Genomic DNA, 18,305 nt, shown 5'->3' with positions numbered 1-18,305 from the left:
ACCTTCTTCTGCTCTGATGGCAATACTTACAATGTCTTCAGTTTTATCATTTTGCTGAATAAATTCTTAGGCAGGATGCGGATTCTGTTTTTATTCATCTTCAACACTTCTAATGCTGTTAAGTTGTCAAAACATCCTGGTTCAAATGTTTCCAGACCATTCCCATTGAGAGTTCTGTAGAACACAAAACAGAAACGTGTTACATATACACCTACATCAAACAAACATAATCATCCACAATCATTCTATAGAGCCGGGCTAATTTATTGCATAAGTTGGAGGGGAGGGGGCAGCCTCAGACACAGCAAACTTATAAGAGAGTATAATGGCTTATGGCAAGAAAAGGAAAACAATGTTATATATCTCACCATAGTATAGTCAGATGCAAACTTAAATTTTAGATTCAAATATAACAATGGACCTGCATGATAAAATCAATGACTGTTATCGAATCATCCAATTCTAATTTTAAATCCTCAGCTCTGAAGCAGATGAACATTACTGTGCTAGAACAATGCCACATAAATTAAGTCCTCCTGAAGAAACGCTTTAGGAAAACTTTTAACATGCATGTATCTCAACCATTCGTACAACTTCATATCATATGTTTAAACTTCACAACCTAAAGCCGCCTGGCAACTTGTCTTTAATGTTCCAGTAACATATTTTAAACATTTATTTAATAAGGATGTGCCAGGTTTAGATGGTGGAAGAAAGCTAAAGTAGCCGGCGAAAAACTACTGACCAGTGGTCAGTACCTGGCAACTGCACCATGCATATGCATATAGGATTTGATGTACGTCCCACAGGTGATGTTTTGTGGTAATGTGTCGGGACTTTGACCACTCGGCCATCGTGACCCCCAATATAGTAGTTATGATTACCTAGTTACATTAAAAGTTCAGTCGCATAACTAAATACTGTATAAATATTCTGATATAGATTTATCTACACAGAAGGGCAGTATATATATTCTCAACTGACATCCCATATGTACCCAAATAAAAACGGACTTAATGGCAATCCAAGCCATATTTTTTCTCAGGAAGTGCTAAGGAAATTTCTGCATTTTCCACTCAAGCTAAAAGTGATCCAGCAACGAGCGATGTATACGATATACCACATACAACATATTGGCAACACATTTAATAATTGTTTTCAGACGAGGTTTGCAACTTTTGACTCTCATGAACAAGATACTGTTATGTATCTGTAGGCTGTGTGCAGTCAGGCAGGACCGGTGGCGAACGAAAATGTTTCTTTTAGCAGATAGTGTATATCAGGTTTCCTAATTTGAGCTAGCGTTTGACTCCGTGGCCTGGCAAAACAGTTGTGTCCTGACTTATCCAGTTACCTATGCAAGACAGGCACTGGAGTGTCTACCTGGTGTGTGCCTTAGGCTGGCCTGTAAGCTACCCTACCATACACAAATAACTACAATTTTCTGGATACATGCTTCATTATTGTTCTGACATGAACACAACACAAGAAACGCTGCGACCCCACAAATTTTACTGATCAATCTCAAGTTCATATTTCTTTTTAAAAAAGATTTTGAACAATCGTTTAACTTTTCATATCAAACTCACCCATCCATGACTGTAGGCATTTAAAATCTGTGCTCATATCCACATTATATTACTTTCGTAATGACAGATAGCATTTTGTTGTGTATTTTTTTGTGTTTATGTGTTTCAGGAGCTGACACATCAAGGTCTACAAATCCCTTGTACCAAGTGGGAAACATTAACTTATACAGAAGTTAAACACATTTTAAAGAGGAAATGAAATATATATGGCATTGTTAACTGAAAACGATCATTTCTGTTAGAATTTTTTTCATGAGAGAAATGGTAATTAAATACTACCATATATATGGTATATGGTAAGAGTACTAGGGAGGGGGTGGGGAGGGGTCGTACTGGTAATTGATAAAATATGGGTGTAGGCTAATGATGAACATCTGTTAGGTTGGAGCCCCGGGAACAAAATAAGTTTGTGGTCACTAAAAACACACAAAATACATGTCAACTCCGGTGGAATAAAGGAATGGAATACTTCTCACAAAATCAATTACAAGTGAGAATTTGTAAATAAGTAGCTACAGATCAAAATTACAAAGATGAGATCAAGAATGTACATGTGAATAATATTGATCCTATCAGCAAACAGAGGAACTTAAATGAGAGGAATATCTTGCCCTCGTTTAAAAGGGTCATTTTATGATGTTTCAGATCACTTCTGACTTGGGATTGGTTTCTCATAAATATAGTTCAATCAGAGAAAATCCTCTGAAATCAGGGAGAATCATGTTCTTGTATATTTTAAACTTCCTTCAAACTTAAACTACCACTAGTCTGTTAAACACCTTCTGTACACATGTTCTATACCAGAAGACAATATGTTAGTCCCAGCAGGCTAGGCAGTGTAGCATTAGAGAAACCAAACAAACAAGCACCTGGTACTCAGGTCTTTGTAATTGTTCCAAAAATGTACAGTTTTGGCCGTGCCTGGCAGATGGTTGGCTTTGTCAGTAAAGACTAATGAGGTGTGTTCTGTACATATGTGTTATTGCATCCTCTTAGAAAACTTGTATATTCATGAAATGTGCAAGATTTTCCTTTAAAAAACATAACATTTAAAAAAAACAAAATTTTAATATCTATAATTTAAATATGCACGTTTGATTTAATTAGTTTTATGTTCTATTAATTATCAGCTGGGATCATTTGAGGACATGCCAGGGGTGTAAATGTAAGAGGAAAGCCGGAGTACTTGGAGGAAAATCACTGATCAACGGTCAGTACCTGGCAACTGCAAGCCCCACATGGGATTTGACCCAGAAGTGGAGGGTTTGTGGTAATATTTTGGGACATCTTAATTACCACTCAGCAACTGTAGAACTTAAATATGCAATCTAATGAATTGTAATGAATACTTATTATGCAGATCTAACATAGCTTGACAAAAAAGTTGATGTAAGGGCCAGCCCTTAATTTGAGGTGTTTCTGAGCTGGCTCCAATCCGACTCTCTCCTTACTATGATGGATCGCCTTGCTGGGGTAATATCAACACATCTGATACGTACCTAATTACACTATAATTAAGTTACAAATGACAGTGATGACAACTTTTATCATTACAGTACAGTAAACAAAGGATTTTGGTCATCAGGTACATATATAAACGACATGAATTGCAAAAAGTAAACGAGGCCAGTATGTACATATCATGTTATCTCATCGAAGTTCTAGCCACTATAGGTGGTGGTAACAATTTTGTTAATTTACTTTTTGTTATTACTGTATTTGACCCAGTAAGCGCCCTCTCCCTTTTTTGAAGCCAAAAACCTCTAATTGAATTCAGATCAAAAATATGAAAATCAATATTTCTTTATTTGATTTCTTTCGCAAATTTATGGATAACTTGCTACATTGTGCAATAATTTTCTGAAAGGGTAATTAAAATTTGGTACTAATAAGCGCCCCCTCATTCTTTTAGTTATTGTGTCCTGGTTAATTAACTTACATACTTAAGTGCAATGGGCCTTTATTGAGTCGAGTATGGTACATTCAGCAATAGATACTTACAGTTTCTGTAGTGTGTTGTTGACAGGGAACACCCCAGGTACAATATCTGTGATCTGGTTATGACTTAGTTCCAGAACTTTGAGCTGGGACATGTGTGTTGTCAACTCCATGGCCAGAGTATGGATACGGTTATGGTTTCTATTAACAAACAAAAACAATTTGATACTGTTGTGAATTTCTATAAACAAAACAAAAAAATGGTTTTAGTTTCTTAACACCAATTTTCATACCGGTACATGCTTACAAATAAAGTGACTGCTGTTCACATTTTTCTTAAGAGCGAAAATGATCAAATAATATATGTGAACTCATTTGACACATTCAAATATTAAACAATCTTGAACAGGTTAGCGTGATGATGAATTTGCACATTCTACATGAGGGCTATTCCTACAATATATAGAAAGTGGAATTGGTGCAATCAAAATTAGCACATAATTTCTGGTGCAAAAGGTACTAAAGTAAGATTATCAACGTCAAAATGTACAGGTTTACAAGTCGACGTTTGAAATAAGATCTAGATTTACTCTATGTTTTGAATGGTGTTTCTGAAATGTCCTAATAATTACCACTAGTATGATATCTGAATGTGAAGTTGATACTTACAGTTCCAGGCTCGTTAGAAATGGTAGGCCCTTTAACATACTGATCTCTGTAAGCTTGTTGTGGTTAATTTTTCTACAAAGTGAAAAAAAAAAGTTTGAAAATACAAGTCATAATATGTAAGTTGTACAAGAGATTGCAGGTGCATGAATTTGAAATTATCAAGAATCTCAATGGACTGACACCATCACAAAAAGTGATATGTATCTGATCTATTTTTTTATGAAAATACAAGAAAAAGTTTTAGATTTATGGTCTGCTAAGTTTTACTGCATGATGTATCAATTAAGTTTATTTTTAACTTCAAGACGCATGAAAATTTATCATCTTAGTGCGACAAAAATGTCCCAAGTAGCATTGTTTACAGACACGCCAGGTGGGCCATTCTGACACCTCGCGAGACTATATACCACTGTAGAAAACGTGGTACATACCATTTTTACTAATTACAGGTGTAGTTGTTATCGGAACAATATTGCAGGTAAATGTTGTATACTTTCCTTCACATCTTAGAAATACAAACCTTCTTTTTCCCCAAACATTTTCCTCAGAATGGAAAGTATGGTTTATTTAATGATATACCGTTTCAAAACCCCTGAAAATTTCATGTGCATTTTTTCGATGACTATAAAAATATGATAATTGTATACCATGTCACCTTCATCAAACTAATGGTTGTGTAATTATATAATTAAGATTAACATTACATAAAACATTCATATAGATATATATCATATCTTTAAAATTTCAACATTTTCACAAAAAATGTATAAATGTATATGTATACATGCATATGTGTGCTATGTACAGCATTTGGACATGATCTGTAAAAGTTAATATTGTAACATATTGATGCAATTTATGTTATATAATTTATTTTATAACTTACAGTTGTTTCAAAGCCGGAAGGTGTAGAAAAACAGATACATTCAAAAAGCGTATTTCGTTGTTGCTTAGGTCTCTGAAAAAAATAATTAAAACAAAACCATTATTACTTTCACAACAAAATGCATGGGTGGATATACATACAAGGTTTTGTACATTAATTATCATTTCAATGATTTAACAGACCATATTTTCTAGATTATTTATGTTCATTATAGATCCTTGTATAGCTAGTTACTTCTTTGGGGATGATATTTTCACAATTTTACAGGACATATGCCATATGATCATGAAAATTTGATCTGTAAATTATTGAGAAATAGATATATAGTTTAACTAAATATATATTGAATGTTAAATCACAAAAATTTAATAAAATCACTAAAAAATTAGTTGAAATTGAGGAAAAAATTTCCAACATAAATAAGCCACTATACAAAGTACATAATATATTGCAAAGTACTCTATTGCCTAGTTATTTATATAGAGATAACTCTTTAAAATTATAAAACAATCACATGTCCATGCAGACACAAGTTAATTAAGAATTTGATTATAAATTAGATTGTATAGAAATTGTAAACTTATTATAATCATATGCAATCTGAACAAATGACTACCAATGCAATTGCAATATAAAATTAATACAGGATGCTGAAACACATAAATTCATAAATGTTGAACTCCCAATAAAAATATATATAGTTACATTGACGAAAAATTTTACAATTTACATCCTCCTTGCAGCATGTATAGTATTACATATTGATGAAAATCTCATTTATATAAATAATTGAGAATTCAATGAAAACTGTTAAACTTTTTAAAGACATCATTATTATGATAAAATAATACGAAATTTTAGAAAAAAACTCACACATCGTATTTAATAAATATATTTTTTTATCATCAAATATTATGCAGAATTTTACATATTTAACCCTTTAATTTGTAAATCCAATGCTTCATTTATGATTATATAATAATAATGTCTTTATGAATAAATTGAAATAAAAATCCTCTCATTGTATTTCTACTTTGTTCTTCCTTTTTTAATGTTAAAAGATTAATTTCCTTTCCCAGAGATATCGGATTTGTCAATAAATTCACAGACCCTTTCATCATGGACACTGCCCTATAGGAGAACCTACAATTTGAAATGAATCGTGAGGATCAGGTAAGTATTGGGCTTTGACGCCATGTTGGATTAAAGTACATAAAAGCTAACATTAAGCTGTGAGGGCCATAAATTGAAGAGGTAACAATCACCTGTGTCCCAGGTAAAACCTCGTTACCTGGCCAGGTACGGCCTTTGTAGCTTTATACAGGTACAAATCCAAACCTACAAACACACTATACGCAGACTAGAAATTTATAACACAGCGCTTTAATTTGAAAAATATGTATATAAATGATGTGCAACTATTACAACCACAAAGAATGGAAGAAATAAGAAATTTTAATTGTAATTAATGACATGTACAGAAAACGTGAATCCCTGACCTAAAGCTAACAAGACATTTACAGGTGTGACGGATTGTACTACAGATGCCTTGCCTAGGTTTTACATGGGTAGGGTTACCCACGAACTATTCTACTGGTAACTGTTACAAAGCCCTGCCTTGTAATACAGGTTTTTGTAGCCACTCGGGTACAGAGAAATTGTAATTTGATCAACATCAATCTAGAATTAAGAAAAAAACACAACATTTGCTTGCAACTGACGGATTTTAAACCACCACTGGCCTGACTATACATACTAGTACTTATGACAAAGGCACTGATCACCATATAAACATATACGGAACTTCAAATTAATTTGACCTAATTTGAACCTGATTTAAATTGCGTCACTTGTCTTGTAGGTTTGAAAAATGTCCATGAAAATATGATTTGCCACCATGTTGTTTGCATTAATTAGTGAGCATGGCAGTGCAAAGCATCTCACAGGGCAAGAAATATCACAGGTCCGATAGGCAGAGACCAGTAAAATATGGTCCTGGACAAGTGAAAATTGGTTTAAACTTGCCCAGTTTGAATGTTAATTACCCTAGGCCTGTTTTGGGTCAAATTAGACTGAAATCTTAAATTCGGGCTAGTGGTTTTCAAAATAAGTTTCTTGCCCTGATCTCACTGAAAACAAACAAATTTGGTCACATGACACAAAATAAGCACTTTACACCAAAACACTGGTTACGTTTTTCATTGTTATAAACTGAAAAAGGAGTTTATATAATAATGATTCTATTGGATAGCTCGGAAGACCATTTGTAATCTGCTTAAACCACCTAATTTAATTAGACAACTTAAAGTACTTTGTCATCTAATGTATAGACCGCAATCGGATCGAGATGTCAAATTTTTGAAAATTTCAAGCTGAAACCAATTTGAGAAACTTAATTTGAAATGAATTATGATGTTCATGTATAATAGCTTTACTCATATATAAATCCATCCATTTCATAACATTTTTTTTAAATTTTACCAACACATTTCAGTGTAAGACATAATGATTAATACACAAGTTATAATATATAACATGTGTATATAGGTACCAGTTATTGGTGCTATGTATTAAGCTGGTATGACAATAAGTATGTGATAATCAACACACATAGATATATAGTAGTGTCTGGATCAGATCAACATTTTCTTGGCTTCCAACAAAACAAAAAGAACAAACAAAAGCGAGTACTAGTGTCACTGTTGTAATAGAGGGATCACTGACATTTAGTCTGCAGTATGTACCTTTGTTCTTTACATTGCTCTACTTACACCAAACCAGATGTTATATCTCCTCTGCCACCATCATTTGGATGCTAGCTATTCAATATGTATTGCTATGTTTCTATTCACTGATTTAGCAAACAAGAACTTCTATTTAAGCTTTTTAAAACTCAAGCCTTTAGTCAAACAATTTTACAGAAAAAACTCTAGAAATTTAGGAACAACTCATAATGGTTCAGCAAGCATTTTTAGTGACCCTCAAACTAGCTAGCTAACATATGTTGCAATTCAAAACAATGTTTACCGCTAATTGATGCTCACAACATTATATTACCGAAATTTATAATTGCTGAAATTTATCAAATATATGTCATCATTATATAATAAAGATATTGTTTTAAGCTAAATATTGAGAAACACATGCGGAATACCATCTATTTCAATGATGGTAATGCATGTGTAACACCCATATTCCGTAACATTATATATATAGATTATAATTGTAATTAAGTAAACATAATTTTTCCAATTAGTGTGTACACTAATGTACGATGTCCTTTTTTCTTTCTGACATCAAGCAGCTTTTTCAAAAAATTTGAATAGTTTAATGGTGTTTTACACATCGCTAATATGGTATATCGTGAAAGTAGAATTCGAGCGAAATATATACCAGTCAATATATCAAGCTGATTAATATTACAGACTCAGTGAGTGACTGTTGAACCACTGAAGCAATTGTGCAGGAGACAATGTTTTTATATTACCGGGTAATAAAAATAATATTAACAAGGTTCACTTGAGATCTGGTAGTCGTTGAGTTACAGTAATTTTTCATTTTTTTTGTTTGAGTTACAGTAATTTTTCATTTTTTTTGTTCGTGTTAAATATTGATGACCACAGTACCGGAAGTTGCAGGTGTAAGTGTGCGCATCTACAGGAAATGGGTCAAACAATGTTTATACAAACAATAAATTAAAAAGTCACCACTGGCTCATAGCCAGTGTGACTTAAAAACACGATTTGTATGAAATATTCCAGTAACCATGACAATATAGCAACGGCATGCCGACGAATCTTTGGAATTTCATTAAATCTCAATCTCTGCCTCAATAAGGCCCTTAGTCATATGCAGTCGATTGGTTTTTCATTACACTGGGATTGTGCCTCCATCATGGCAATGGCAGCCTTTGAGCCTTTTATATATCTAACTATGTACATCAAATAAAAGGTATCCTTCACTTCATCTCCATTGTTCAACACAGAGCTGGTTATATATACAACTCGTCAACTACTACCAGTATAAAAAGGCCAAGTTAGAGAAAAGCTTCAATTGTAAAAATGAAATATGAATAAAACATTCGAATCCAGTCAAGCGGTTCATGCTTTACTAAGCTACACGAACATTTTTTTCATTAAAAAGTTCAAAATTTATTTTTGAAAATCCCTAGGTATGTTAACGTTTACCTGAATGACCCAGGTGTCAGGGCTGTTTACGAAGGACGTCGCGGGATCAAAGCTTTGTAATCAATGTTATTAATACTTTAACAACAACACCTCACAGACACACGCATCAAAGAGCAACAATTCCCTATATATAATGGGGGGCACAAAGTGTCAATAATTTTTGTCCAATTTATGTATTACTGAGCCAATTTACATTTCTTCTGTATGTAACAGAACAAACATATTTTAAAATCCTTTGAATACTGCAGTATACATCAAGGTATTCAATTTCGGTTTTCAGTTTAATACAAGATGTGCATATATAAAGTCAAATCAAAATAATCCTTAGTATTTCTTTTTTTGATATTTGCACTGGAACAATTTATTATAAATGTGTGTATAATACTATATAATGATTTAGGTGAGAGAGTACTCAAAATTTAATGATGGGATCAGATAGAAGTTGTTAATAGCAAGGTTAATCAGTTATCGGATAGCAACAAACCATTGATTTTTTATTAAAAATCGGATAAGGATACAGAATATATAATAACTTTAATCATTAATTTTGACATTATTTTCTTAAATCACTCTATTGTGTCATCGCATTGTTACCTATTAACGATTAATTTGAAGACGACTTGCAAAGAGTTTTGGTCAAGTCAAATTTCAGCTGAACTATGGACGTTCTTTAAGGTTTATGAGCCCGAGGAAGGGTCAAATACCTCACTAAAGTTTGTCTGTTTGTAAAACAGAATATTAGTCATTATCATTTTTCTTCTTTTTTTTTGAGGAGGGGATCTGAAATCTCAGAAAAATAAGTAAACAATCTCCTAGTTGTAAAATATATGGTAAATCCCTAAAAATATCGCTTAATACTGTATCTTTGACTGACCAGATTGATTATGTATAACTCACTTTAATTCTGGGGCAAATATGGTGTTGACCTTGTATTAAAGTACTCTATGTGACATTCAAGTGTCCAAATAAGTCGCCTTACTAAATCAAACTGCCAACACCACAAGTTGACATTTCCTGAACAGCAAACCCCCGCCAACCAATGTTAACCCTTACAAACACACACATGTACCCAGTATTTATTTTACTACCATTCACTTCTAGAATTCATTCTGTCAAAGAAAAGGATTGAAAAAGTCTGAATAGTATTTAACAGTATTTTTTCTTTAATCTAGCAACTACCAAGGAAAACTCTCTGTATTATATATATATATCTTGAAGCAGTTTTACTATAACAACGAAAAAGAAAAACTCTATCCAAAGAATCATGAACCGACACAGCTGTGAAAATCTTCCATTTCCAGAGGAGTTTTGCTCTTGCTATAGTTAACAGAACGAGAGGCAAACAAAGCTGTGTTTACCTAGCTAAGGTGAAGAAAGAAAACTGCTTTTGTTTGGATCTGTGGGGTTTATTATGTGACCATATATAGCCAATATCCCATCACAATAGCCGAGGTGTGAAGTGGATTAAACTGGCCAATACACAATTTTTACAATTAAAACCATAAGAAAATATCAGTACCAAGGCTAAACAAGGCTGTGGGTTTATCATGGAAAGAAAGAGGAACAAGTAGTATAGTAATCTTGATATGTTAAGGGATTGTCCAGAACACCTGGCCCAGCGAGACCAATACAGTGATCTGTTTCTCTTACCTATAGTTCTCTCTGTCAAAGGGGACTCGGCAGTCTATCAAGTGTAATGCCAATCACCAAATTCTTTATATTCAAATTTCACAGGTGGTGTTTGAAATTGTATCTATGATACTTCATCGCAATTGAAAGACCTTCACTTACAAACAAATGAGGCAATTTAAACGACATTTTTTGTACCATAAATATTAAAATTAACATATATATATACGCATGTAAATGTGCAGCTGGTATCAGTATATATAGCTATAGCTGTCTCGAACCGTATGCATGCAGGGAATGACAATATGCAACACACAAGATTTAAAACATATCTCTATATATTTACAGCATAATTCAAAACTTAAGTTTGTCTCAAGACAATTTTAAGCAACACTTTGTGTAACAATCATTTGCTGGTAAATAGCTCCAATGATGATTTATTTCATAGCCTAGATATTTGGGGATAGCCTGGCAGTGTGTGCCTACACTAGAGTTTTCCATGTGATAGCTTAACATGCATAGTTATTTCAGTGAACCTCTCCATCTCGGTATTGATTTTCTCTTCACATTGTATTCAAAATGCCCTGGCTTTCAAGTTACTCAGGTTTTCAATACCAGTAGCAGTATTGGATGTGGTAAAACTTCTTAAAACTTGAAAACAAAATAAACAGCGCGCTACTGAGCAGCATCTGAGAGCGTGTCCCTATGTTAAAGCAGGGTTTGCGCTGGGTGTTCTATATATAAAATGGGTCCTCCTCAGATAAAATGGGGTCGGGCCATCCCCTAATTTATTATGTAATTGTAATAGAGTTTCCGTAAAAAAGTGGGCTTCTTTAGATTTCCTATGCTTAAATGTATCTATCTTTCTTGTAAACAAATTGATCCAAAAATTCATAACATGCATATTATATATATATGTTTGCAAATATTATTATTAAATGATATACCAAGTAAATTAAAATTTTAGAATGTTTATGATGCTCCACCACCGACCGAGCATAAATGATATTCATCATTTGAACAATAATTGTTGTTTAATCATGTGTATATCTATATGTCTACACAACAAATAATATGAAATAATTTATTTTGCCTTTGTTGCATGGACAATTAGTACTTCATTCCATATAAAATATAGTTTTTCGGGATGCAATTAATTATTTTTTATATTTTTAGCTTAAAATAAAATTAGATGTTCTTGAAAACATTTCAATGGTAGTAATGGTGTAAAGTAAGTAACTTTTGTAACTGAAGAAAAATAGTTAAAATACCAAAATCATCTGCTCCTCTTTTTGATAGTGAAAAAATAAGATTTGTCAGCGGTGGAGCATCTTTAAGAATTCTGTTTCATACAATTAATATGTATTTAGCATAGCCATAGGCACATCAAATAGAGCTTTGGTAGAGGATTTTGTGGGGATAGCTACCACATGATCAGTATAGTTGGACATTGTGGGGATAGCTATACCACATCCATGTGTAGTCCATGTGGACTCTATAACATCATAGGTTTGGTATGCTGTGCCATTTCTGTTATGCAACATGTGTGTTAAACACATAATTACACCAATAAGAACTACCACTTTTTCTCCCTCCTTTTTTATTGCCAAGTATATATATACACATACGAACATTATTGTAACAATCAGTGTCTGGAAGGAATTCGAAGATCAGTTCATATTAAACAGCCTGTTAATATAGTCCCCAAACTTACACAAAAAGATACATCTCCATCTCACATGTGCACTATTTATTAGTAACTAAGCCTTACATAACATGTTAATAGTTCAGGTAACAATTAACAATGCACAAAAGAGAGTGTAGTGTACAACATTTTAAACATTTTAGATAATAACAAAATAATTCCATGAAATTTTTTAATAAATATGATTAAGCATAGAACATTCCATCAACATATCAATTTGATAGTTAGATATTAACATAGAGATCTGTAAAAACACCTCATTATTTCATGCCAATTGTAACAGATGTTTGGGCTATAGAGAACAGCAGTATCTCAAAATTTGAAAGTTGAACAAGATTCCAGTTTACAGCCGTTTCTACAAGTTTCCTGTTGGGAAAAGGAAAGAGATGAAACCTGATGTGGCTTGCGTTTAGAGGCTGATAACACACACCTGGTGATAGAGTTGACCTATATAACATACCAGTCTTTACACTATCTACACAAATCTATACTTCCAAATATCTCTCCTAAAAGTCTTAAACACTTCTCCAAAAAAACAAAAAAAAATCTAGTATATTGATATATTCAATTCTTAATAATATATGATCCATTATCATCGCAGATTAAAATTCTGGCAGTCTGCATGATTATGATCAAGACTTGATAAAAACAAGAGGTCCATAGGACCTTAATGCTAATAATGCAGTGATTTTTCAGGGTATTTTGGGAAAAAAGTTTTTGACACGAATTGGGAATTTTTAATCGCGAAAAGAGCGGTTTAAGGGAAAAGTTACCCATTACTGAACATGGCTGTTATAGGTAATTAATATTGCATAACAGTTTTATTTGATGTTACATGCAGTTTTTAACAAGCTACGGACCTGTATTGCATCAACCAAACATTCTTTTATCAGGAAATCTTTTTCCTCAGCAATTCGATTTGGGAATTTTTCATTGTAATTGGGGAAAATACAGGGGGGTTCGGCATTGGGAATGGGGTCATTTACCGACCCGAGTTATATAAGGAGAAAAATATATTAATCACTGTATTGGTCAGTAGAATTTTGATACAGAACGAATACCAACATTGTTTGCATCATTTAAACATTTCAAATTTGTACTGTGCTATCTTATAACATTTTATATTTACAGTAATCATGCAGTTCTACATGTTGTAAAGAAAATTGTGGCCATATGCCTCTAATAGATTCATCGGGTTCACTTGCTCCAGTTAGTTCTGTTTTACACATTATTGTAAATGGCTACTAAGTAATGTTTTGGTAAAGTTGTAAGTCATGCATGTTTTATTTACGACCATAACCTTATAGCTGCCTCCACAGCCATATATATTCACATAAAGTCCGCTTCATTCTACAAAAGCACTGGGTGACAGTTTAAATAGCCGAATCTTTTATGCCAGGCGATCAATCTAATTAAAATTAGACTTGTAATTCCGCTCCACTACGATACTCTACGTTACGCTTCAATACAAGATCTAACGATGCCCCGTTCGAGGTCACCTCAGCATGACCTCTGGCCTAGAATTGGAACATCTCGGGATGTACTATTATCCGTTTACACTTCCGAATGAATCAACCACACCGAAGATTCCGTAGGCGACACGCTGATTGGCTAACCATAGGGGTCATGCTGAGGTGACCCCGAACGGGGCATCGTTAGATCTTGTATTGGAGCGTAACGTAGAGTATCGTAGTGGAGCGGAATTACAAGTCTAATTTTAATTAGATTGGCCAGGCGATTATCATTTTCCCTTATTACTGTAAATGTTTATGGGTGTTTCAGTTGGGCAACAAAAAAAGAGCATTTCAACATACATGAGCTTTACAGAGGTAAGGAACTTAAATGTATGTTAGAATAAAAAGTCACTGTAGTTTGTAACAACACATGATTTACATCTGTAAATTACAAAGATAATAACACAATCATAGTGTCATCACAATAACTGTTATGATTCACTTTGATTAGGATCTCTCCAGACTACATGTAAACATCCCCTTGCATGGCTGGGTTTATCACGGGGTTCATCTCTCCCTAACAACCGACTAGCTGCATCATGTATTATACCTACATTCCAACAGCATTTACCACACTTATCATCCTTTGTCATTAAATAAAACACTAACTTATCACCACAATCAATCATGATTTCTGATCTACTGCACCATTAATCCGAATCATATGTGAAATAGTTCTGACTCCCTGCAGGGGGTGCAGGAACTGACACATGTAAACACCCTTCTTCGTTGTATTCCAACTTTTCTTCTCTCCATTGATACCAGTCCGGGTAAGAACATGCACAAAAGTCTCCATCCACAAAGTGTTTGTACAAATGTATAATATCTAGTCTAGATCTTAATTTTACATAATACATTGCATATATGTATTACATAATACCGTGTTCAACCCAATAAGTGCCCCTCAAGCTTCCCCTCTTTGAGGGCTCAATTTTACTTACCTCCAATTAAATGCAGATTGAAATAATGAAATCTGTGAAGGTTTCTCTATTTGATTTCTTTTTCACATTGATTTATGGCTACTTTACATTTGGTCCTATTAATTTAAATATTACTGTTTTTTTATTTTTGAATGTTTTAATTAAAGTCCACAGGGCACATAATTGGGTCAAATACGGTACATACACTTAACACTGTATCCAAAATAATTTCAAAATACAATTACAAAATATTGAATAATAGTTCAATACATGCATTGTCATCTATTCAGATTGCAAATGAGCATATGTTTTTATTATGGAAATATGCATACATGTGTTTATGTTATTGTAAAAAAACTTTCTAGAGGGAAAAGAAGTATTTCTTTAATAACATTGATGAAGTTATTTTAAAGACTCCTATATTTTACTATGGAACTCACAAATCTTACATTGGGAGTTCCACAGACATTGAATGATGTAATTTACCGACAAGAGTTAACATGGAAGGAAATAATTGTTTTCAATGTTATAACTAAATTAAATAAGTAATTATAACTTACAGCTGTGTCAGATTGCTCAGTCCTCTGAAGTCATCGGCTGTTATGGATGAAATTCCGTTGAATTGGAGTTCTCTGAAATAATACATCAAAATAAATGTCATTCACTTCAAAGATTGAGGAATAAATATACATGGTGCATGTATATATTTCTAATAGATCATATGGGTCTCTGTTCATCCGTATCATTATATAATTATCTCGAAACCACCATATTGATCCAGGATTTGGAAACCCTTTTGGCCTCTTTTGGGGGACACCTAGTCCATGCAATTGCTAATGCCTCCAATTTGCTTTACAGTATAATTACATAATTTTGGAGAAGTTGAAGGTGCAAATTGTCAATAGACATTTTAACGACATTGACAGAAATTGATATTAGAATATTATAATAAGGTGTCTTGAAACTTCATATCGGGCGACCTAAAAATTGAATTGTATTTCACATATCCACATTAGAGCTGGGAAGAAAAGGAAGAGGTAAAATGTCAATATACTGGCATGGGTCATCATGATCAGGTGGTGTAGGGGTTAAGCCTCTAAACAAGACGCCTTTCACCTAACCAGACTGGGTTCAATCCCTGGCACGGACTTGAAAAAGTCAGGGGTCACCAGCTGCGTGATAATGACTGATCATTTCTCTGGAACTCTGGTTTCCTTCTACTTTCAGACACCAAGCCCACTTACATCCAGAGTGAGACCATCATTCAAAAGTGATTAGTATAAACAGTTGTATAACTTTAATTATAACGTTTCACAACTTATATGAATAACTTAAGTTTGATTTTTTACTTAAAGATTAAGAACACATGATACAAACTGACACTATAGAATAGTAGAGTAAATTGGGAACTCTTTTTTTTCAAAATTCAATAACAATTGTTTTCAATTTGTGAAAATTTAAGACTTTAACTCGGATGAAAAATATTTTAACCTGGTCAAAATGTTGTCAAACCTTCAATTTGATTTTTCCTGTCAACATCAATGTCTGGTAGGTTAGCTAGCTGTCAAATCTGTTATGCTCCGTAAAATTTGTATTTATAGTATGTAATGAAAACGCATTTCCAGACAGAGAAGATAGTTGACACTTCCTTTCAATTGATACTAGACTGAAAATTATTATTTTTAATGTCATGATGAAAACATAAGGTTGAGTTGTTAGAACAAAACAGTGATACACAACATGTTTTTAAATCAAGAATCGGTTCTGCTGAAAACCAGTATATATTGATCGGTGTTGGATCAAACTAATCAAACCATATTACTGGTCATTATAATGCCTGTGCTATAGCCACGTCATATGAAATACTTAAAATAATTATTAAAATATCATAGTCAAACAAATGTTTTTTCATTTCTTAATATTGAAATTTCTCATTTTAACAAGCAATGCTGGGGTCCCAAATTATGGCTTAAACTTCAGTCCAACTGCCACCAAGTCATTGAACTAAATGGTTAACCGTAATTCAATACCTTACAAACATTAATTTGGGGTGAAATTTCTACTAAAATACATAAAAGGCTTCTTCTGTGTCGGTTACTTTGTGTTGGCATATGTAAACAACAGTAGCCCGCTTGTGTACATAACATACGGTCATGGAAGAAACTTCGAACTCGGCAGGGCCCGTAACTCCAATACACAACCTAAATAAGTGAAATACCTGTTTTTGACGTTTTATGCTAACTAAGATCTTATTCATACATGCCACACTTTATAATAATCATTTCTATAACTTCCAGACATGATGGTTGCAGTTAGAATGTATGGAAATATTCGTACAAGACGTTTTCATAGGTGTTGTTAGTTATGTGAATGAAAAGTTATTGAAGAAGTTGCTCTGGCTACTTACAGTCGAGTGACGAAGACGGGTAGATCCCTGGGAACTTCGATTAGCCCCAACTTAGAACAATCAACAAGATTAAGAAGACAAGAACATGCTGAAGCACACATGTGATTTTCCCCCGACACATTGTGAAGGAGCAGACCTTCCAAAACAAACGCTGTAAAGGCAAAATACAACAACACCGCCGCCATATTGGTTTTGGGCATAAGCCCAACACACACAAAAAATCTGCCCTTTGCAGCCGATTTAAGGAGATCACCGGTCCAAAGGCTCACATGGATGAAAAATCGACATCTTCGTTAATATAATCCTGGCTACATAGTTGAATATTTTGTGATTTCACCGCATAAAATCGAACATTTCTTACGGGCCGTACACCCGCTTTCTTAGTACACTGGTAACGTTAGTTCGCCTCCCACGTTTCGAGAGCTAGGCCTAATACATTCCCGAAAGAAAAGCCCGCCGCTGATTGGTCAATTGGTGTCATGTGCCTAATACATTTTGACACCAATGCTAAGGCATAAAATTCAGGCCTAGGATGTATCAAAATTTAACTCTACGCTAGCGAATGAACGGGGTCCGATAACTATAGAGGTGTTTTAATTTGATCTGGATTTGTATTTTAATGAATATGTAACAGTTACATGTATTCGATCAACGATTTCATATTGAAGAATTTCGTTCGAATAAAAGTTTAACTTAAATCTTTAACTCTTTGGAACAAATAAACAGATACATACATGTACAGTGATATTGGTTGGTTCACAAAAAGTGGTTAAATATCCATAGCTAATCATTATTGTCTTTAAAATTTGGATATTGGGACTTTCTGACCCAATCAAATGCCAGTTGGATTTACAAGGATTT

The 18,305-nt window shown here is 33.6% G+C and overlaps 1 protein-coding gene across 1 annotated transcript in view; it reads right to left on the bottom strand.

Annotated features, from left to right (window-relative positions):
* LOC138336690 (leucine-rich repeats and immunoglobulin-like domains protein 2) overlaps nucleotides 1-17,882 on the bottom strand; it is a 45,066-nt gene extending 27,184 nt beyond the window's left edge. The window contains exons 1-6 of the mRNA XM_069286234.1: nucleotides 17,445-17,882; nucleotides 15,598-15,669; nucleotides 5,083-5,154; nucleotides 4,197-4,268; nucleotides 3,591-3,728; nucleotides 31-174 (exon numbers count right to left, since the gene is read on the bottom strand). Of these exons, the coding sequence (XP_069142335.1) occupies nucleotides 31-174; nucleotides 3,591-3,728; nucleotides 4,197-4,268; nucleotides 5,083-5,154; nucleotides 15,598-15,669; nucleotides 17,445-17,644 (698 nt within the window). The 5' untranslated portion in view covers nucleotides 17,645-17,882. The remainder of the gene's footprint in view (nucleotides 1-30; nucleotides 175-3,590; nucleotides 3,729-4,196; nucleotides 4,269-5,082; nucleotides 5,155-15,597; nucleotides 15,670-17,444) is intronic.
* Between the last annotated feature and the right edge of the window lie 423 nt (nucleotides 17,883-18,305).

This window comes from Argopecten irradians, chromosome 12 (genome assembly GCF_041381155.1).
Source record: "Argopecten irradians isolate NY chromosome 12, Ai_NY, whole genome shotgun sequence".
In the NCBI taxonomy this organism is placed as follows: domain Eukaryota; kingdom Metazoa; phylum Mollusca; class Bivalvia; order Pectinida; family Pectinidae; genus Argopecten; species Argopecten irradians.
Note: the sequence above shows the minus strand (reverse complement) of the source record. Positions and strands in the feature narration are given on the sequence as shown.